The 22,185-nt window shown below is 38.2% G+C and overlaps 1 protein-coding gene across 10 annotated transcripts in view; it reads left to right on the top strand.

The window, feature by feature from the left end:
• Positions 1-22,185, top strand: part of LOC100881454 (Myosin-7a binding protein) — a 61,601-nt gene that overhangs the window by 15,518 nt on the left and 23,898 nt on the right. For 5 of the 10 annotated variants that reach the window (XM_076536239.1, XM_076536237.1, XM_076536236.1 and 2 more), the window contains exons 2-5: positions 5,251-5,442; positions 5,597-5,697; positions 14,091-14,252; positions 15,053-15,136. In XM_076536239.1, coding sequence (XP_076392354.1) covers positions 5,251-5,442; positions 5,597-5,697; positions 14,091-14,252; positions 15,053-15,136 — 539 coding nt within the window. Of the gene's footprint in view, positions 1-5,250; positions 5,443-5,596; positions 5,698-11,251; positions 12,348-14,090; positions 14,253-15,052; positions 15,137-20,543; positions 20,808-22,185 lie in introns of those variants that run through there. The other 5 variants (XM_076536240.1, XM_012298603.2, XM_076536242.1 and 2 more) reach the window with 5 other exon arrangements.

Here is a 22,185-nt window from a genome sequence, read left to right as displayed (position 1 = left end):
GATTTGGCCGTATAACAACAAGGATCCGAGGGATCGGTTGGTCAATCCCGGTGGAGTCGTCGATCGCTCTGCTTTCCTACGGGCCCTCGTTCGCGAAACGGCTCGGTCGAAATCCAGTGAAAGTTCACGTTAATTGGCTTGTCCAGAGGTGCTCAACGCTGCCTCGGCACCGAAGAAACAGGCCGTGGACGAACTGGCATCTCCTACCATCGAGAGTTTTGCTCGTGTGCATAACGCGGAGTTTCCCCTCCAGCCAGACCACTGTCACTTTCGAACCGGCAGTCCGGCACAAAGGAGAACAGTATCCATGAAAATGGCTCATGGTACCAGTTGAGCCAAACATCCTACGAAACCATTGTCTCCTTCGTGTAGAGTCGCCCCGGTTTAGATCGTTATTCCGAAGTGCTTCGACGAGAACCTCTCGACGAGTTTCGAGAGAAACGCGAACTACTTCTGATGGATCTTCACAGTTTCTAGAAGTTTTTCCGAGGTACTTTTACGGTGCTCGTCGTAATTTAAGGTGGTTCAGGAAGAAACTTGGAGTAATTCGAAATGGAACGAGTGTGAGTGAAAGGATAAACAGGAGGCTTCTAAGATAAGAGGGGCGAATTCAATGATAAAACATGACAGCGATAGAGTCTACGACCGAAACAGTGGATCGATCATCGTATCAATTTATTTCATACTCTATAGATTTGAACATAGAGGATCGTGTACGACCGAAAAAGAATACTTGAAAAATAAAGACACGTGGGAAAACAAAGTGTAAGAAAAATCGCGACACTTGCCAAATAAAGAAGTGGTATGACAATCTAACGGATGACTATACAACGCAGTCTAAGTTGCAATACAACCTGTGGTCAAGCAGTGACATCACGTGTGACAACCTACCAAACTTGTGTAGTGTGGAAATTTAATTGTTTGTAATACAAGCGGCACTTAGTAATACGAGTGGAAATCCATTGCAAACCAATTCCCGGCAATAATAACCTGTGGCTATTTAAAGCGTGGCAATACAACGAGAGGAAACTTGAGGATCTGTAATCTGACGCGTAGTGATGCAACGTGTGGTAACACAACAACAGGAAATCGGACTCGTAGCGATACAACACGTGGTAATGCAACAACAGGAGATTTGAAGATCTGTAATCTGACACGTAGCGATACAACGCGTGGTAATTCAGCACGTAGTAATCTAACGTGACAATTTGGCGGACAGAAATCCAACGGGTGGTAACTGAACGCGTAATTATTCAACGCGTAGCAATCCAACGTGTGGTTATCTAACGCGTGATTATACGACGCGTGGCAATTTGACGCGAAGTAATCTAGCGTGTGACAATCTAACACGTGACAAGTAGCGCGTAGTAATCCTACGAGTGGTAATATAGCGCGTAGTAATTCGACGTGTGGTAATCCGACGCGTGATTATACAACGCGTAGTAATTCAACGAGTGGTAATCTAACGCGTGATTATACAACGCGTAGTAATTCCACGGGTGGCAATCTAACGAGTGATTATACAACGCGTAGTAATTCAACGAGTGGTAATCCAACGCGTGATTATACAACGCGTGGCAATTTAACGCGTAGTAATCCAACGTGTGGTAATCCAACGCGTAGTAATCCAACGTGTGGCAATCCAACGCGTAGTAATCCAACGTGTGGCAATCCAACGCGTAGTAATCCAACGTGTGGTAATCTAACGCGTAGTAATCCAACGTGTGGTAATCTAACGCGTAGTAATCCAACGTGTGGTAATCTAACGCGTGATTATACAACGCGTGGCAATCCAACGCGTAGTAATCCAACGTGTGGCAATCCAACGCGTAGTAATCCAACGCGAGGCAATCCAACGCGTAGTAATCCAACGTGTGGCAATCCAACTCGCAATAATCCAACGTGTGGCAATTCAACGCGTAGTAATCCAACGTGTGGCAATCCAACGCGTAGTAATCCAACGTGTGGCAATCCAACGCGTAGTAATCCAACGTGTGGTAATCCAACGCACAGCAACCCAACGTATAACAATCTTTGCAACTTTTTGCAATCACCATCGCCATTTACCGCAATATATCTAACGTTTGTGAGGACGTCAAGAGTGAAAAAGAAATCGAGATGTTGGCCTGCGTATCGAGCATCATCTCGACATTGTTGCTGGAAGGTGAGAAGGTGGTTCCGGGCCAAGAGAAGTACAACATGGCGACGTTTATGGTGCTCTTCTTGCTGATCACCATCGAAGTGGTCGTAGTGAAGGTGGTCACTTCGGATATGGAACGAGACGAGGACAGCCATTCCGGTTTGAGAGCTGCTGCCACTTTCTTCGATCGCGAGGATTGATCCTTGATCGTGCTGCATTCGAGTGGAGGCCTTAACATGGCGAAGATCGTAATCTTGCGGTTGTGGTATGACTCGTGGGACCAGTGATTAGAACTTGTGGATTTTTACTCTTTTTTTATTTCACTCTTTGTGATTTTTTTTTGGTGGGGGTAAGCAAAAGTTTCCGTCGCTTTTGTCGAAATATTTTATCTGCGTTAAAAATATTATTACAATGATAAGTTTTACTAAAACATTGATAGGTTTTAGGAACATGATTTTTATAGAAAAGTTCTTATTTTGTCGATGAATAGTTTTGATAAAAAATTACAATTTATGATATTTTTATTGACTAAAGGTGTCTTATTGCTTCAACAATTATTGAACACTAATGAGTACACAATAAATATGTTTATCGACTTCTGTTTCGACGTAAATTAAAGATACAGCCATGTCAATAGATACAAGATTTGATCAATTAAAAATATCTGTTAATTCGTATATAATAAATGGAAACTTGTGAATGCCCCTGTAATAAAAAATTCATCTTAAATTTAATCATCGAAAAACCTGAGAATGACCTGAGACAGACACACGCATCATCAATATTTATATCCATAGTGTTTGAATTATTAAACGCATAAATACATGTTCATCGTGTGAAAGGATTCCTTTTATCGCATATTTCGAATGCCTAAAACATTTTCGTCATCAAAACGGATTCAAAGTATTTTCCAGCAGTTGAAGTTCATGAATAATTGAGATGCAGTTCCTCGGTCGTTTTCGTAGCCTTTCCGACTAAGAATAATCGAACGAGAGTGAAAATTCCATTATGCGCCATTAAACGCACGACGAAAAGCACGGAATAATGAAGTAAACGTTTAATCGTGCTAAAAGCTCCCGTTTTACGTTCCACGTGGAGAATGTATATCGAAATTCGAGCCATCGAACTTGAATAATTAACGCACAGGTGCATCGTGTCAAGGATCCGCGACTAATTATCATTTGTGAAAATTAATATTCGATGTAATTGGAACGTGTTTCGTTTTCCAACGCAAACAATTATCCATAATTACTAATCCTCTCGCGACGTTTAAATGTCATTCTTTCGTCACAATCTCGTTATTATAAAATAAAAGAACAAATGAATTCGATACAGGATTCGAATTTCCGACCCGGTTACGATCATCGTCGCTGTCGTCGTCGGTTAAGCGTGAAAATATCGTAGGCTAGAAATTGCATAAACGTAAACGGTGTTGGAGGAAAGCAAGTTGGATTTAACGTATAAGAAAGCATTTCGAAAGTGTATTTGTTTGAGCCCGTTGTTACGCAAGAACGCGTTACACGCTACCGGTTACGCGTGCAAGCCACGAGGCGCCTAGCGTTTCGAGAGAAGCTAATTGCGACAGAATGCGAACGTAATCGATCGTAGACATCGATCGATCTGCGCGTATCCGAACCTGTGATTGAATCTGTAAATACACGATCGATAATAAACGAGGCATTTGCATATAACACTTTGACTCGATATTAATCCCTTGCCTTGTAACGTTAAGTCCGATTCGGAGTTCGCAATTTTATTACTTAATTATAATACTGGTAATGGAGTTGATGGCAAAAAATTTGTCGTATTTAAATCTTTCTTCCAATGTCGAATTGACGAATTATTAACAAAAAAAGATGGAAGCCAAGGTCTCTGTATGAATAGTTGATGCAGTGATATTCGATATGAATTAAGAAATGATAGAAAGGTGGATACAAATAATTGATAATCCGACGATACTAGGTAAAGAGTAGCAAATATTAATAGTATATAAAGGCTAACTAGCACATAGTAGTACTAGGTAACTAACAATCAGTACATAGCGAATGTGTGACGACACAACGTGGTAATATATCGAGTAGCAATTATAACTTGTGACGATGTAATGCGTGGCAATATAACACGGGGGTATTGAACTCATTACTGTTACAGTATACGGTGATATAATACGTGGGCATTAAACTCATTACTATTATACCATATGGCGATATAACGCGAGGCGATATAATACATGGAAGTGTAACGCGTAGCGATTCTGGCATACGGCGATATAATGCGAGGTAATGTAATGCGTGAAAATTTAATGCGCAGCGATTCCAGCATACGGCAATATAATGCGAGGTAATGTAACGCATGAGAATTTAATGCGTAGCGATTCCAGCATACGGTGATATAACGCGAGGCGATAGAATGCGTGAGAATTTAACGCGTAGCGTTCTAGCATACGGCGATATAACGCGAGGCGATACAATGCGTGAGAATTTAACGCGTAGCGATTCTAGCATACGGCAATATAATGCGAGGTAATGTAACGCATGAGAATTTAATACGTAGCGATTCCAGCATACGGCGATATAACACGAGGCGATAGAATGCGTGAGTATTTAACGCGTAGCGATTCTAGCATGCGGCAATATAATGCGAGGTAATGTAACGCGTTAGAATTTAATGCGTGACGATTCCAGCATACGGCAATATAATGCGAGGCAATGTAACGCGTGAGAATTTAATGCGTAGCGATTCTAGCATACGGCGATATAACGCGAGACAATGTAACGCGTTAGAATTTAATGTGTGACGATTTTAGCATACGGCGATATAACGTGGGGCGATACAATGCGTAAGAATTTAACGCGTAGCAATTCTAGAATACGGCAATATAATGCGAGGTAATACAATGCGTGGGAATTTAGAATGTAGTGATTAAAATGTATGGCAATACAAGACAAGGGAACTTAACATGTACCGATTATAGAATACGGCGATATAACGCGTGATTTTTAAATATAGGAATTCAATGCAATATATCGAATGACATAGCAAGAGATCATACATTAAATTCCAAGCGAACTTTCAATTTTAATAACAATGAATTTTATATCGCGTTGCAGGAAGCCAGGAAGCCAGAAAGAGAAGAAACAGATACCAGTGGATGAAAATCGCTGTTCCTGTTGTTTGAGGCCATTTTTGCTAGAACGTGGAGTCCGTTGCAGCGATTGCGGTGGAAGATCCTGCAGGAAAGGCTGTTCTCGTTGGGACACGTCGGATAACGCGTGGCATTGTCTATTTTGCCATCAACAAAGGTTCTCACGACGATACTAGTCCATTGCACAAGTTTGCACCGAGAGCTACTTAATTCATCGAAATTAGATCTCTTTAGAATGCTTAATGAATTTACGCGATAAGTTACTTCATCTCGTAGAATGAACCATTCTTTCATTAATTATTTTTCGCTAGATACTGGCTGAGGAAGAACGGACTCGAGGATTACCGTGGATCGATCGCGGCTGATCTGCGACGATACTTCAGTACGGCAAAATCACAAGTTTACGCGACAGGTTTGTTCACTCGTCATTAAGTATACGGAGAAAAAAGGGTTTAGTTCGAAAATTCTTTGGCGTAGATTTTTGCGCTAGAAGTTGAAAACAAACGATGACATCATCTTTCTCGGAACTAGACAATACTCGCACGTCCAAATGAATCATTTTACACAGTCGATTATCTGCTTCGATCAGAAGTTGAAGTATTTGATACCGCCTCGATAACGCAAAATAAAATTTCGTCGTTCAATCAAAACAATTAAATAGAACGTAATTCGCTAAAAGCTACGCAGTTTGTGAATTACGATCCCGATTAAAATGTCGGATGCAAATGAAGATCGAGATTCAGAAAACATCGATCAGTTGGAACAAGTTGGAACGAAGATGTTCGTCGTGTCCTCGAGGAAATCGATTCGACAGCCACGACCCGCGATCCCTTATAAATAATGCAGTTTCCAAGACGATGCAGGGTGGAGCATTCCTACGTGTTCCTCGCTAATGCAGTCTCTCGGAAACAGATGCTCGCGAAAGGATTGTCCACGACCGAGGTGTCCGCGAATACGACTATTCAACGATACACGGTCAATTGTTAGTCCTTTAGCTAAAATTGATTTGCAGGTTGGATCCTATGGGCGCGGTGAACGATCGACGATGTGCATACAGAGAAAGGTATGGGATTAATTGCGACATTGTTCTCGGCCGACTCAACCGGCAAATGAGTCGACGTCCGATTTTCCAAATGTGCGATTGCACTTTTATTGTTCCGATGGATTCGAATGTCGTTGAAGGTATAAGACAATAGGACATTTTTGCATAGATCCTAACGTGGATCAAATTGGAAAATTATTCAATTAGAAAATTTTTAAAGATTTTAGAATTAGGATCAAAATGGGAGGTGTGAGACACAAGGCAGGACGATTTAACAAAATAACAAATAAGTAGTGTGAGTTGGCTTACCTAAAAATTTTATATATTTTGATCTGTGGTATTCGGATTGATGCAACATAAAGATATACACATGACTGATATATATTCAAATCTGGGAGTATTGTTATCTAGGAATATTTGGAGTGATATTGTTATCTAGGATATTAGATAAATCGGTATCTAATGATATTAGCATTTAGAGACACTTGAGTCTAGGAATACAAGCTTGTGGTATGGGAATCTATATAGGGTGACTCATAACTAGTGTAACTCTCGGAATTGGATGGTAAGGTTCGAGATTCTGAACAACTTTTCCCTTTACAAAAATTCGGTCTGAAGCTTCGTTTTCGAATTATTAAAGAAAAACACGGACCAATCAGAGCGCGAGGATTACGCGCGCTCAGCCGCCATGCTCGAAGCTGTCTCGCGTCTGCGCACGCGTCCTCGCGCTCTGATTGATCCGTGTTTTTCCTTAATAATTCAGAAACGAAGCTTCAAACTCCATTTTTGCAAAGGGAAATCTTGTTCAGAATCACGTCAGCTATCCCCCATTTCAGGGACCTACACTAGTTGTGAGACACCCTGTATAATTTATAGTGGTTTCAATACATTTGTTCATTTTTTAAAAGCAAGGTTCTGTGTTGATGTCATCTTTGGTTCACTTGGAGTCTTTATATAATTGCAATGGTGTTTTCAATAAATTTGTTCATTTTTGCAAAGGAAGTACAAAGGTGGTCTCTTGTGTAAGGAACTTCTTATCATTTTTATATAATTGTAATTTACAGTGGTTTCAATACATTTGTTCATTTTTGAGAAGCAAGGTTCAGTATTGATGTCATATTTGGTTCTCTTGTAATCTTTATATATTTGCAATAGTGTTTTCAATAGATTTGTTCATTTTGTAAAAGCAAGGTTTAGTATTGATGTCATGTTTGGTTCACTTGTAATCTTTATATATTTACAATAGTGTTTTCAATAGATTTGTTCATTTTAGAAAAGCAAGGTTCAGTATTGATGTCATGTTTGGTTCACTTATAGTCTTTATACATTTGCAATAGTGTTTTCAATAAATTTATCCATTTTAGAAAAGCAAGGTTCAGTATTGATGTCATGTTTGGTTCACTTGTAATCTTTATACATTTGCAATAGTGTTTTCAATAGATTTGTTCATTTTGTAAAAGCAAGGTTGAGTATTGATGTCATGTTTGGTTCACTTATAGTCTTTATACATTTTCAATAGTGTTTTCAATAAATTTATCCATTTTAGAAAAGCAAGGTTCAGTATTGATGTCATGTTTGGTTCATTTGTAATCTTTATATATTTGCAATAGTGTTTTCAATAGATTTGTTCATTTTGTAAAAGCAAGGTTGAGTATTGATGTCATGTTTGGTTCACTTATAGTCTTTATACATTTGCAATAGTGTTTTCAATAAATTTATCCATTTTAGAAAAGCAAGGTTCAGTATTGATGTCATGTTTGGTTCACTTGTAATCTTTATATATTTGCAAGTTGTGAGATACTCTGTATTCATTATTGAGACATATTATTTAACAAAACATATGGTAAACGTTCAATATTCCAAAATTCTCTAAAATCTAAATAACGTCTGCGGATAGCAAGTACGGATATTAACATGGTATCCATCACAGAGGAATGTTAATGCCATTATCTTGATGGAAGATAAGCATTATCTTCGAATAGAGAATTGCGCGATCCAAGAGCGGTTAAGAAATCACCTCAATTTGTCTCAGCGGCTTCTTAAACGATCGTTTAGTCCCGCATCAAGATCGACAAAAATAGAGGTGAAAAGGAAGAGAGAGGAAAAAATGAAGAAAAACGAAATTAGTCCGGATAGCAGGCTGAGAAAGTCGCGAGTGAAATGTTAATTGACGTTGATTCCAGTTGGAATCGTGCCTCAGGTCCCATTGTCGTATCTGGAATCGGTGGAGCGTCCTTGTTCTTAACCAGAAAAGTCGTGTAACGGAAGAGTAACAATAAGAACGAGCTCGAAAAATATCTCACGCTAGATTCCCGGCAATGCTCATTGTTCGTTGCACAAGCTTACGATCTTTCCGCGTGAATCGTATCAGACCGTTTGATCGGAAACGAGCGCATCTAGACGATGCGAAGCGGATAGCGCCGCTCGTGGAAACTAGCTTTTCTGCGCGACGGAAAAAAATTCTGTGCGTGCACAGAACAGGATACGATCTACGATTCCTTGGTCCGTTACCGGTAACCGGCTCGTCGAGTTACGAGATACATTTTTACGGGTCACTCGTATGAAAATGTCTGCAACCATCGTGAATCTGCGATACGATTCAAGCTCCGATTTTTGGTCCAAAAATTTTCTTTTCCAATTTTCTATTGTGGATTCTATGTTTCATATCGGGGGTTCAAATATTTTATTCTCAAATTTCCTCATTTGCGAATTTCTTGATTTACAAGGTTTCTGATTTTAGAACACAATTGTCACATTTTGTAGGTTCAAAATTTTCAAAGTTTTAAATTTCCTGTTTTGCAAATTTTTTGGTTTAAAAGGTTTCTAATGTCAGAACACAATTGTCACATTTTGTAGGTTCAAAATTTTCAAAGTTTTAAATTTCCTGATTTGCAAATTTTTTGGTTTAGAAGGTTTCTAATGTCAGAACAAAATTGTCACATTTTTTAAATTTCTTGATTTGAGAAATTGTTTTATAAGACTACAAAATATAAATGTTCGTCGAAACTCGTGAAATAACAACAGAAGATTGAGCAGTCGAGTATCTAATTACTCGTGATTAAGCAGTTAATTGGTTAATCGAAGCTTCCTCCGTATAAACGAATAAATACGAAGAAGTAAACGAGACCGAGAGATACAGAATGATTCTAGCGCAACAGGTTGATCGTTAATTACCAGTCGTTCAATTAACGTGCAGTATTTTCGAGCGGCAAAAATTATGAATCGTCCTAAAAAGGCGAGGATGGGACTGGGGGTCCACGTCGGGTCTTTTATACCCGGTTGCGCATCAGGTTTCTCCGTTTACAACTAACCACGGCCTATTCCAAGGATCTGTTCTTTCACCAAACATGGTCAGACCGTGTCGTGGCGTTGTCCCTTGTTGTTCGTTTTTCACCGTGCCGAAAGATCCTCGTTATTTCTTCTAGGAAACGAGTATCTCGCGACTCCTCGCATTCCACCGTGCAAATTTTCAGCAAACCAGATCCTCGACTCGTGCTCAAGCTCTTAACCCTTTAAGGACCGGTATTTTAAACGGACGTTACCATGCAGAACGAGTATAACTGATATTGTGCACTTTCGTGCATGAAATTTTAATCGGACTTGGTAACTTTTTGGCAGGAGGAAATTATGATAGACAAGTATAATGACTACTTTTTCGAACTCTAGAAATGTTAAGATGTATAGTTACTTTGGAATGTAACATGTAGAAACGAACAAAACAAATATGTATAAAATTTCAGCATATGTGAATGTACATATGTGGAGTGACTTCGGGTCCTACAACGATATATGTATGAATATCGAGATTTAGAGATATAGAGACATATAGAGATGTGCCTTGAAATTAAGAAAAACGTATTGTATTTCCCACATAACACATATGTGCACACGTGTCAAAATTGTAGTATCATAGATAGCATAGTTAAGTGTCTCTGAACAGAGCATATGTGAATGTACACATATGAAGCTATAGTCACTTAGTGTCCTACAGAGATACATGAATTTCGAGATGCAGAGATGTAGAGACATACAGCAATGTGACTTGCAATTAAGAAAACCATATATGTTTCCTATATAACACATATGTGCACACATATCAAAATTGTAGTATCATAGATGGCATAGTTAAGTGTCTCTGAACAGAGCATATGTGAATGAACACATATGAAGCAGTGACTTGAAAATGTAACTTGAAATTAAGAAACATATATGTTGCCCATATAACACATATGTGCACACATATCAAAATTGTAGTATTATAGATGGCATAGTTAAGTGTCTCTGAACAGAGCATATGTGAATGAACACATATGAAGCAGTAACTTAAAAATGTAACTTGAAATTAAGAAACATATATGTTTCCCATATATCACAAATGTGCACACATATCAAAATTGTAGTATTCTAGATGGCATAGTTAAGTGTCTCTAAACAGAGCATATGTGAATGAACACATATGAAGCAGTGACTTGAAAATGTAACTTGAAATTAAGAAACATATATGTTGCCCATATAACACATATGTGCACACATATCAAAATTGTAGTATTATAGCATAGTTAAGTGTCTCTGAGCATATGTGAACGTACACATATGAAGCACTAACTTCATGTCCTACAAAGATACCTAAATTTTGAGATCTAGAGATGTAAAGACATAAAAAACTGTGACTTGAAAATGAGAAACCTATATGTTTCCTATATAACACATGAACACATATGAACAGTAGTTTCTCTAAACAGCCTACGAAAGGGTAGAAGCTCGACAGAAGTAATCACAGTACGTCCTGAGAATCGATTAGAAGCGGGCCCGAATTCCGATCGCTTTTGGCTCCCTTGGAAACGGAACTCTCTCATGCGTCTCTTTCTTATTGTCCCGCGGGGCCCACAGCTAGGGAAGCTCAGTTCTGCTCCAGTACTCCTGGGAGTAACGTCGCCGTACACTCTCTCGCGATCATCTTTACACTCTGATCGTTCTTTTGCCGAGTCGTCGACACTCCGTTACTCGCGTCCGACGATCGGCTTCCTCGACTGTCATCGTCGCCGAACGCGTTTTTTCGCGTTCCTTGAACCGTACGGCCATCGCGAGTTCTGCAAGGTGACTGTCACGGTCCTCGAGGAGCTCCGGAGCGTCGAGACGAAAACTTTGCTCCTCGGTTTTTGAACCACACAGGTTTTTGTACAGAGAGAGTACGACCGGTTTGCTTAGGAAATGGCAAGGAAAGTCGCGACCTAAACGAGACTGAAAACGATGTGGAAACTCGTTCGAGGAAAAAGTGATATCTTCGAAAAATTTGAGAAACTTGCTCTAACTTTCTGGACATGTGACAAACAGTTGAAGAACCTGTGTGTAAAAGGAAGTAAACTGTAAAATACAGTGGGAGTGAGATTCCAGTGTGTACCGAAAAGTGTACACACATACTTTCAAATCTCCAAAAAGCTTACCAAGGATAACTAGCAAACAATTAGAAACCATTACGTAAAATATCCCGAAGCAAATGCCGGCCTTTTGACAGTCAGAAAGTTATCAAACGAAGGTAAAAAGTTTGGAAAAAAGGGTTCGAAGAAAAAGTGCAGGTTCAATTAGAAACTTGCGAAACAAGTCGGACGTAAAAAGGCGAATCGAAAGAAGCAAAAAAGGGTAATTGGGAGGAGGGACATCCAGCGAAATATCCTGGAGCGAAGATCGATGTCTGTTCGCGCTCGAGCGGCCTCGAAGCCGCGTGATAACTGATAAATATACCGGTCTTGCGGTACTCGCCTAAGAGAATGCGGTTACAAACACTAGGGGAGAAAAAAGGAATACGGTGGTAGATCTTTAATGGTTGTCGATACTTTCGTTTAGAAAGCGCTCGGCCGTGTCAGTTGGACAGTGATTCGCGATCGCCGCGCATCGTTGTCGCGTTCGATCCATCGATTCAAAATCCAACGAGTTGTCGGTGTTTTCGAAAATGCGCGAATCGCTGTGTGACGAGTGCGGGAACGTATCCTGACGAGAGAAAGCCTTGATCGCGTGAATGAGTAAGTTGTTTCTGCTTTTTTCTTTATGTTTTTTAATTGAATTGAAAAGAAAGGCACATGGGTACGATATTCGTTCTTCATTCGGTATCAAAATTGTAATAAATCTTAGATCTGATGTGTAGTACGTTTATGATTTGGCCACAGAGTTATCGATAGCAGATTTTACTTAATTTATGTGCGCTCTCTTCTTCACGAAATGCATACATGACCTAGAAACTTACATTTTAGAGGATCTGAAACAGTGTTGAGTATAATGGAGATTTTCATCTGACATGTTTAGAAATGGAAGATGTACTGATTTTAGCAAAAACATGTGTTTACACGTGTTGTATTGCATCGCGTTAAATCACATGTGATATAAGATGGTTAGGTTGCATTGCCACGAGTTGTATTACTGTCATTTATGATACAACGCGTTATAATCCAGTTGCATTGTGGTATAGTGCGTTGTAATTACGTTGCGTTGTAAATCTGACGTGCTGTCAATATGACGCGCTGTAGATTCGTTGCGCTAAAATTGCGAAGCGCTGTGGATGCGTTGTGTTGTGGTTACAGCGCATTATAAGAGCGTAGAGCTGTGAATGCGTTGCGTTGCGTTGTGGTTACAGCGCATTATAAGAACGTAGCGCTGTGGGTGCATTGCGTTGTGGTTACAGCGCATTATAAGAACGTAGCGCTGTGGGTGCACTGCGTTGTGGTTACAGCGCATTATAAGAATGTAGCGCTGTGGGTGCGTTGCGTTGTAGTTACAGTGCATTGTAAGAACGGAGCGCTGTGGATGCGTTGTGTTGTACTTACAGCGCATTATAAGAACGTAGCGCTGTAGATGCGTTGCGTTGTAGTTACAGCGCATTGTAAGAACGTAGCGCTGTGGATGAGTTGCGTTGTAGTTACAACGCATTATACGAATGCAGCGTTGTGGATGCGTTTCGTTGTAGTTACAGCGCAAGAACGTAGCGCTGTGGTTATGGTGCGTTGTGATTTTGATGCGTTGTACGCGTGTTGCGCTGTCATTACAACGCGCTGTGCGTTGCGCTGTCATTACAACGCGCTGTGCGTTGTGCTGTCAGTATGACGCGTTGCGCGTTGTGCGCTGCGCTATCAATACAACGCGTTAGAAAATCGTTGCGCTGTGGTTAGAACGCGTTGTATGTGCGTTGCGTTGTCAACTCGATGTGCTGTGACTATGACGCGCTGTGAATTCAATTGCATTGTAACTATAACGCGCTGTAAATTGGATGCGTTACAACGTACTGCGAGTTCGTTGCGCTGTAATTAAGATGCGTAGCCGATGCGTTGCGCTTTAATCACAGCGCATTATTATACTGTCATACTATAATCAAATATATTGAATCCAAAGCGTCATAATCGTATTACGCATAATTGTATAACGTACACCAACTCATTTTAATTGTACAGCATCTCGCATCGTTAATATTACAAAATATTACCTAAGCGTTTAACTGACACCTAATCACTTTTCATTTCTCTATCAGACTGAGAAGTGACATTGAATAGAAAACAGCTTAATCTGCATTTAATTAAAAGAAATCAGTGTACAAAAGAAAGGATGTACTATCACTGCTAATTTATCTCCTCGTTTCCGTTTTCAACTCGATGGTCGTTGAAGCATAGTAAAACAGGAAGCTAGCCAAAGGAAATTATGCAACTAAATCCTTGATTTTTCCAAGTTGCGGCTCGTAAATTATCCTTCGCGGCCGTTTAACGAATCAATCGTTTCAGGAGTGGAAAATGCAGCTACCAGTTCGGGATCGTGTTTGCCCGGGGAGAAAGAAGAGGCGAACACGATGGAAACCATTCGTGATCTCGTTGAGAAGATAGTCGAAGGATTGATCGGTAGCGTCGAGGATATACCGATCGATCGCCTCTACGATCATCCGGAATGTAAGTTAAAAAGCACTAAATTTATCCTTCATCCTCGTAACATCTCTTTGAAGAGACTACGAAAGGAAATTGATCGAATTACCGCTAAATAATTCCCAATAAATGCAATTATATCGACGTTCTTCACACTCGAAGGTACATCGATAACTTTCGTTTACGTACTCATTTAGATCCGCAAAACGGAAATTTAAAATCGATTAACCAGTTCGACTAGTCATTTTTAATGAATTTACGAGCGCGACGGATTAATATTTTTTCCTTTCTCGTAGTTTCGTTTCATTCTAATGGATAATTAAATACTCTTTACAAGAACCGGTTCATTTCGCGCGCAATTACAGAAGATAAACGATAAAAATTTAGATACTTTTGATAAGAGTATAACTAAGCTAATGCTGCCATCTACTGAAGAAGCTCAAATAAAAGAAACGCGCGAATTCCTTTCACAGTCACTAAAGATATATTTCTCTACAACGTGCATACTCAACAATTAACTTTCAAGCATTTCAATCACTAGGTTTAATTCTGAATGCCTTTCTAAACGCGACATTACCAGTTCGATTAACTCTTAGCGTTTCTTCGATGACTGTAATTTCAGCTCCATTGTAATAATTGTAACATACAGGGTGTCTCACAACTTGTGTCCCTGAAACAGCTGATTCCGAGAGGTATTAGTTGTGAAACACCCTGTAGAGACATCGATAAATCTTACATAACAGATCAGTGTAACATGTTGACTAAAAATCATCGAAGAAACAGTCGTTGACCAACCATTGACTAACCTGACTAACGCTAATTAATAGATGACAAGCTTTTGGGAAAGTATCTTGTACCCTTGGTCCATGCTCTAACCCGACTGGCTACGGCTCTGGAACTGTCTCTAAAAAGTGAGTACCACTTCAGCTTATTTCGAAAATCTTTGCTATCACAAGCCTGGATCCAGTAAATATTACTATCAAATTTTATGTGCCACATTTGATCAAGATGTTCCTTGATGCAGCCGTGTAAGACGGGTTGTCTTTCACAGGCGTTATTTGTACAGCTGGTACAGGAACGTAAAAAGTAACCTCTCATAAATGATATAAGTACGATAATGAAACTTCCATCAAATATTATTGTAAGCACAATATTATAATTGTAAGTTTGAGATAAAATTGTTAATTTCGTATATTTACCATAAAAGTTTCACGGAAAGTGAATATGGTTCTTGAATAAATTCAGTTTGTTGTATCAATTGTAGTCACGAACTCAAGAAACATGACGATCAATAAAATCGATCGTCACAAGGAAACATTTCATTCTCAGTTCGATTACACGTGAACGTGACCTAGCTTGTTACATAAGCGAAGTCCGATCTTCACCCGTCCTCCAAGAGTCTAAAATTTGTCCGAATAAAGGAAACCTGTGCGACCGTAAATATAAGTCTAAACTCCATCGACTGTAGAGTGAATTTAAAAAATAGAAAAAGTAGAATTTGAACGGTACTGAAATGAAAACCGGGACACTTTCGCACGGTCCTGACGATTTTTACGGCGTCGAAGTTGCCGTTTCATTCATATAAATTCGTCTTGATGACTCCACGACCTCTGCGCGACCGAAGATTCGAATCAGCCGAAATGACTTGTAACTCGATCGACAATGGGAACAAAATCGTGACAAAAGTTCAACGCGGCTTTCAGCGATCGCCTTTTTTTCCTTCGGACACTCGGAATCATTCATGGCGGGCAATTCAGGAACGATTGAATTTCTACGTCGTCGGAATATATTTTTGTCTCTTCCGTGACCCAGCATGCATAACAAGAACGGCAATTGTTCGGGGTATAAAAAGAGACGAGTGTACCGAGACACGTGTTTACACAGAACACCGATCGTTGCGTTAAATGGTTTATGCAGGAGGTGTATCAAGTTTGCGCAATGCTCTTCGACGTCTTTACACTTTTGCAATTTACTACTTTCAATGAAATTGATCTTTACTGGGAAACTTGATCTTTGGTTCACTTGTAACTATGTAAGGTCACTATTTGCAATAGTTACTTGCAATAGTTTTCAAGGAAATTGTTCATTTTTGGAAAGCAAGGCTCAATGTTATCTTTGGCTCACTTGTAGTCTTCACATATTTACAATGGTTAATTTATTCATTTTTGGAAGGAAGTTCTTGTGTAAGTTAGAGATACTTGAATCCAGGGATATAAACTTGTGGTATAGGAATACAGGGTATCTCATAACTACTGTAACTCTCGGAATAGGATGGTAAGGTTCCAGATTCTGAACAACTTTTCCCTTTACAAAAATTCGGTCTGAAGCTTCGTTTTTGAATTATTAAAGAAAAACACGGACCAATCAGAGCGCGAGGATTACGCGCGCTCAGCCGCCATGCTCGAAGCTGTCTCGCGTCTGCGCACGCGTCCTCGCGCTCTGATTGGTCCGTGTTTTTCCTTAATAATTCAAAAACGAAGCTTCAAACTCCATTTTCGCAAAGGGAAATCTTGTTCAGAATCACGTCAGCTATCCCCCATTTCAGGGACCTACACTAGTTGTGAGACACCCTGTATAATTTATAGTGGTTTCAATACATTTGTTCATTTTTGAAAAGCAAGGTTCTGTGTTGATGTCATCTTTGGTTCACTTGGAGTCTTTATATAATTGCAATGGTGTTTTCAATAAATTTGTTCATTTTTGCAAAGGAAGTACAAAGGTGGTCTCTTGTGTAATGAACTTCTTATCATTTTTATATAATTGTAGTTTATAGTGGTTTCAATACATTTGTTCATTTTTGAGAAGCAAGGTTCAGTATTGATGTCATGTTTGGTTCATTTGTAATCTTTATACATTTACAATAGTGTTTTCAATAAATTTATCCATTTTAGAAAAGCAAGGTTCAGTATTGATGTCATGTTTGGTTCACTTGTAGTCTTTATACATTTGCAATAGTGTTTTCAATAAATTTGTTCATTTTGAGAAAGCAAAGTTCAATGCTGATGTCATCTGTGGTTCACTTGTAGTCGTCTTTATACATTGTAATAGTGTTTTCAGTAAATTTGTCCATTTTTTAAAAACAAGCTTCAATGCTCAATTAACTATTTGCAATGTTGAGACACTTGCACTATACACATATAAAATTTTCAATATATTCGTTCATTTTTGTGAGACGAGGTCAAAGTCTCATGTTTAAATAACATCTACAGCAATGTCACAAAAAATTGTTCAGAAGATTAGAATTAATTATATTCAAAGTGACTAGATAATTTCTTATCATATCTCCGAGCATCGTACGATTCACAGTGGCGTTAGACTTCAAAGTCTGATCATCCTATTTTTTGAGCAAGGGTTAAGGTTATCCGCGAGTGTCAAAATAATTACACTCTCAACAGGCAATTTAGTGCCATTAGCACTCGATTTGCTTGGACAAAGAACAATCTTCGTCCGAAAATATACACCGTGTTCCGAGAAATGAATCCCATGATTCTTCGATCGAAGGACGGACTTCTAATCCGGCTTATAACATGAGACAATGGAGGATGTAACAATCTTAGGACAATAATCTTCAGACAATCGTGGCTCGTTTGTCGATTACGTAAGAAAATGAGTCAGTCAACATCTACAGGAAAGTCTGACTCCTCATTATTCCGGAAAAGATCGTTTTTTCTCTTCTCCCTTTCGTACGTTCATTAATTCCTTTCTCGTACTAGTTGGTTAAAATTCCTATGCGGATAGTGGACTTTTCTATTGAACGAATTATGATTTTTCCTCTTTAGTTTCGGTACGTTTAGAGTGAGTTTGATGACCGAAAGAATTAAACTTCTATTTTGTAAGAAGTTTGCAAATATGAATATGTTCTCAATAATTATTGCAAGAAGAAGTCAATCGATTCCACTTCCGAGGTTTTATTTACTTCATATTGTTAGATCCATTGAATTCAAATTTAATGACATCTGCTGCAAATGTGCATACATGTGTCTGTATGTGTGTATACATATGTGTGTAGGCATGAATGGTTCTATGTATGAATGTATACATATGTATGCATACACGCATATGTATGTATACATACATATAATGTGTATGACATACGTATGTATGCATATGTATGCATGCATGTACTATGCATATGTATAATACCTATGAGACATGTATGTATTCACGTATCATGTGTATCTATGTATAATATGAAACATGTATGAACGTACATATCATACATACCACATGTGTACATATCATACATATATGTACATGTATACATCTATAATATATGAGATATGAACATATGTGTGTATCTATACACGTCTGAATTTTCACATATGTATGTCATACATATGTATTTTGCCACACATCTACAAAACGTCCCAAACTTAGCTTAATGATGTGTCTACATGAAGTACCACTATTACATAATTTTGAAGGAAATAAATTAAAGAGAATTGCAATAATTGTAATTAAGGTGTTATTTGGAATTTCGAAGTAGAAGGAACGTTTCAAATACTGTTAAATATTGAATTTGTAGCAGGTAGGAATTGCAGTCATAAATTTCTCTCATCGATATCGCATAAATTCATCGATATGTTTGCATACAATAGCTGGAAAGTTTGTTCCGTCTTTTATTATGGTTCAGTCCGTTCATTCGGATCGATTCAGTGTCAAATTGCCACGTACGTTCTTGTACGATCTCCCTCAAGCTTCCTTGTGTCAAAGTGACAAGTTGAACGATAAGGAAACGATATCGCAGATAGTAACGTAGATACGCATTTCTGTAACATTCTCATTCTTACTGGAATATGAAACTTAAATTAGAACTATTGTATTAAAAAAATCTTTGACTCCGTGAAGAGCGGAAAGATTGTGTAAAAACTTGCGTCAATTGATAGAGATTAGTTTTGTGTATCTGGGAATCTTCCACCGGTGATAAGATGTCCGATTGTATTGTTCGTAAGTGTAGGTCTGATTAACTCTTTCGATTATCTGCGATAAATCAGCTGAATAAGAAATGTGACTCAAATCTATTATGGGAAACTGAGGAATTGTTTACAACCAGAATTCTTAAAAGATATCTGCAACTAATACAATTATTGCTATATTCAAAATCTATAAGACTATCTATAAAATCACATAAAAAAATTCCGAATTAATTTTACACAAGGAGAAAGATATTCATACACGTAATTAGTTAAATCAAAAATACATGTATTTCTATATCAGTAACATATGACTTCATTATCTAAAAATATTTAATATTTAAAAATACTATTAAGAATATTTCGTAATTAAGAAGACATTATGTCAGTGACCTTCGTTGACTAAAAAGACTTCATAATTAAAAATACTATTAAATTCGTAATTAAAAAAAGTTTAAAAATACTTCATAACCAAAAACACATATATATGTCAGTGACTTCTGTTAACTAGAAAGACTTCATAATTAAAAATACTATTAAATTCGTAATTAAAAAAATTTTAAAAATACTTCATAACTAAAAACACACATATATGTCAATGACCTCTGTTAACCAGAAAGACTTCATAATTAAAAATATTATTAAATTCGTAATTAAAAAAATTTTAAAAATACTTCATAACTAAGAACACACATATATGTCAGTGACTTCTGTTAATCAGAAAGACTTCATAATTAAAAATACTATTAAATTCGTAATTAAAAAAAGTTTAAAAATACTTCATAACTAAAAACACATATATATGTCAGTGACTTCTGTTAACCAGAAAGACTTCATAATTAAAAATACTATTAAATTCGTAATTAAAAAAATTTTAAAAATACTTCATAACTAAAAAGACAGTGACTTCTGTTAACCAGAAATACTTCATAATTAAAAATACTATTAAAATCATAATTAAAAATACTATTAAAAATACTTCATAACTAAAAACACTACATTCCAATGACCTCCGTTAACTAAAAAGACTTCATAATTAAAACTACAATGAAATTCATAATTAAAAAGCCCCGTCTGAAATAATCGATCTCGATAACTCATCAAGCTACATAACGCAATTAGCACCCTATAAGAAAATCAGGAGTCGATCCGCAGGCAATCATCTCACCGTTCGAAGGACGCTGCGCGTGGCGATAAGATCCGCTCGCGCGTCTCAGCTCCGCAATACGCTTTCCCAACATCGTCAGCTTTCTGTTCTCCGCACACTTTGACGTCCGCTTGTCATCCGCTCGCATTTTCGCCGGGGTATGTAGGTTCTCTCGCAAAAGTATCCCCCACTAAAAGGAAGCCGTACAGCGCGGCGTATGTGGGGTACGCAGCTCGCGCGCGTATCAGTCCGCTTTGGCAAACGCTCAGTCGCGAGCGGCGCAGGCCTGCGATTACACACACAAACGATCCGCCGGTTTCACGATTCGCGTTTTACAGTTAAACGGATCGATTCAACTGTCTAAACATGGTGTACGAGTGATTTCGAATAGTGAACTTTTTGTGACCCTTTCGCTCGGGAGTGGGGAGATATTAAGTAGTGGGTGTTTATGGAGATGTATATAGGTGTTTATGTAGATGCGTATGTATAGGTGTTTATGCAGATGCGTATATATTGGTGTAGGTATGTAGGATGCATATTGGAGAAGTTTGGGAAGTTGATATTGAGAGGGTTGAAGAGTGGACGTTGAACCTTCAAGATAGGGTGAATGTAAATACCCGGAGGGAACCGATGTAGAGGGCGCACTGCATGTGCGTACATGTGACGTCTGCTGTTTATGAGTTTACTTCGTAGTTTGAAGTTTTGCTATTTTCGAATACCTTCCAAATTATCAAGTTTCTAAATTTTTTTATACCTTGAATTTTCATATCTCTAAATCTGCAAGCTTCCATATTTTCTGAAATCGAATTTCAAAGTCTAAATTGTCAAACCTTCAAGTAGCTAAATTCTGACATTTTCTAAAACTAATATTTTGAGATATTGACATCTTGAAATTCTGATATGTTCAAATCCTTGGGTCCTAAATTCCTAAATTCTTAAGTTCCTCGAGTTCCTCGAGTCATGCTAAAATCTCTAAATTCCTAAATCCAGAAATAGTAACATTCTGAATACTGCAAATCCCCAAATCTCCAAACCTATAAATCTTCAAGTCTTCTAATTTCCAAATCTCCAAATTCCTAAGTCACTAAATCCCAAACCTCGTAATCCTTAAATCACTGAATACCTAAATCCCAAAATCTCTGAAGTCCCCAAATCTCAAAATCTTCAAATCCTTAAGTCCCTAAACTCTCAAACCTCGAAATCCCAAAATCCCTAAATTCCAAAATCTTTAAAATCCCTAAATTCCAAAATCTTTAAAATCCCCAAACCTCCAAATCTTCAAATCCCTAAGTCCTTAAACTCCCAAACCAAGAAATCCTTAAATCCCAAAATCTCAAAAGTCTTCAAATCCCCAAATCTTCGAATCCCTAAGTCCCTAAACTCCCAAACCTCGAAATCCCTAAATCCCTAAATTCCAAAATCTCTAAAATCCCTAAACCTCCAAATCTTCAAATCCCTAAGTCCTTAAATTCCCAAACTAAGAAATCCCTAAATCCCTAAATTCCTAAATCCCTAAATCCCAAAATCTCAAAAGTCCTCAAATCCCCAAATCTTCGAATCCCTAAGTCCCTAAACTCCCAAACCTCGAAATCCTTAAATCCCTAAATTCCCAAATCTCTAAATCTTCAAATCCCTAAGTCCTTAAACTCCCAAACCAAGAAATCCCTAAATCCCTAAATCCTTAAATCCCAAAATCTCAAAAGTCCCCAAATCCCCAAACCTCGAAATCCCTAAATCCTAAAATCTCAAAAGTCCCCAAATTCCCCCCAAAAATAAATACATCACCTAACTAAAATTGCCATAAACACCACAAAAAAATAAATATAAAAATAAATTACAGAATGCACCCTAACCGAGCGAAAGGGTTGACAAATGCCATCAACATTGTTAACATACCTAT

This window comes from Megachile rotundata, chromosome 10 (genome assembly GCF_050947335.1).
Source record: "Megachile rotundata isolate GNS110a chromosome 10, iyMegRotu1, whole genome shotgun sequence".
Classification (NCBI taxonomy): Eukaryota; Metazoa; Arthropoda; class Insecta; order Hymenoptera; family Megachilidae; genus Megachile; species Megachile rotundata.
Note: the sequence above shows the minus strand (reverse complement) of the source record. Positions and strands in the feature narration are given on the sequence as shown.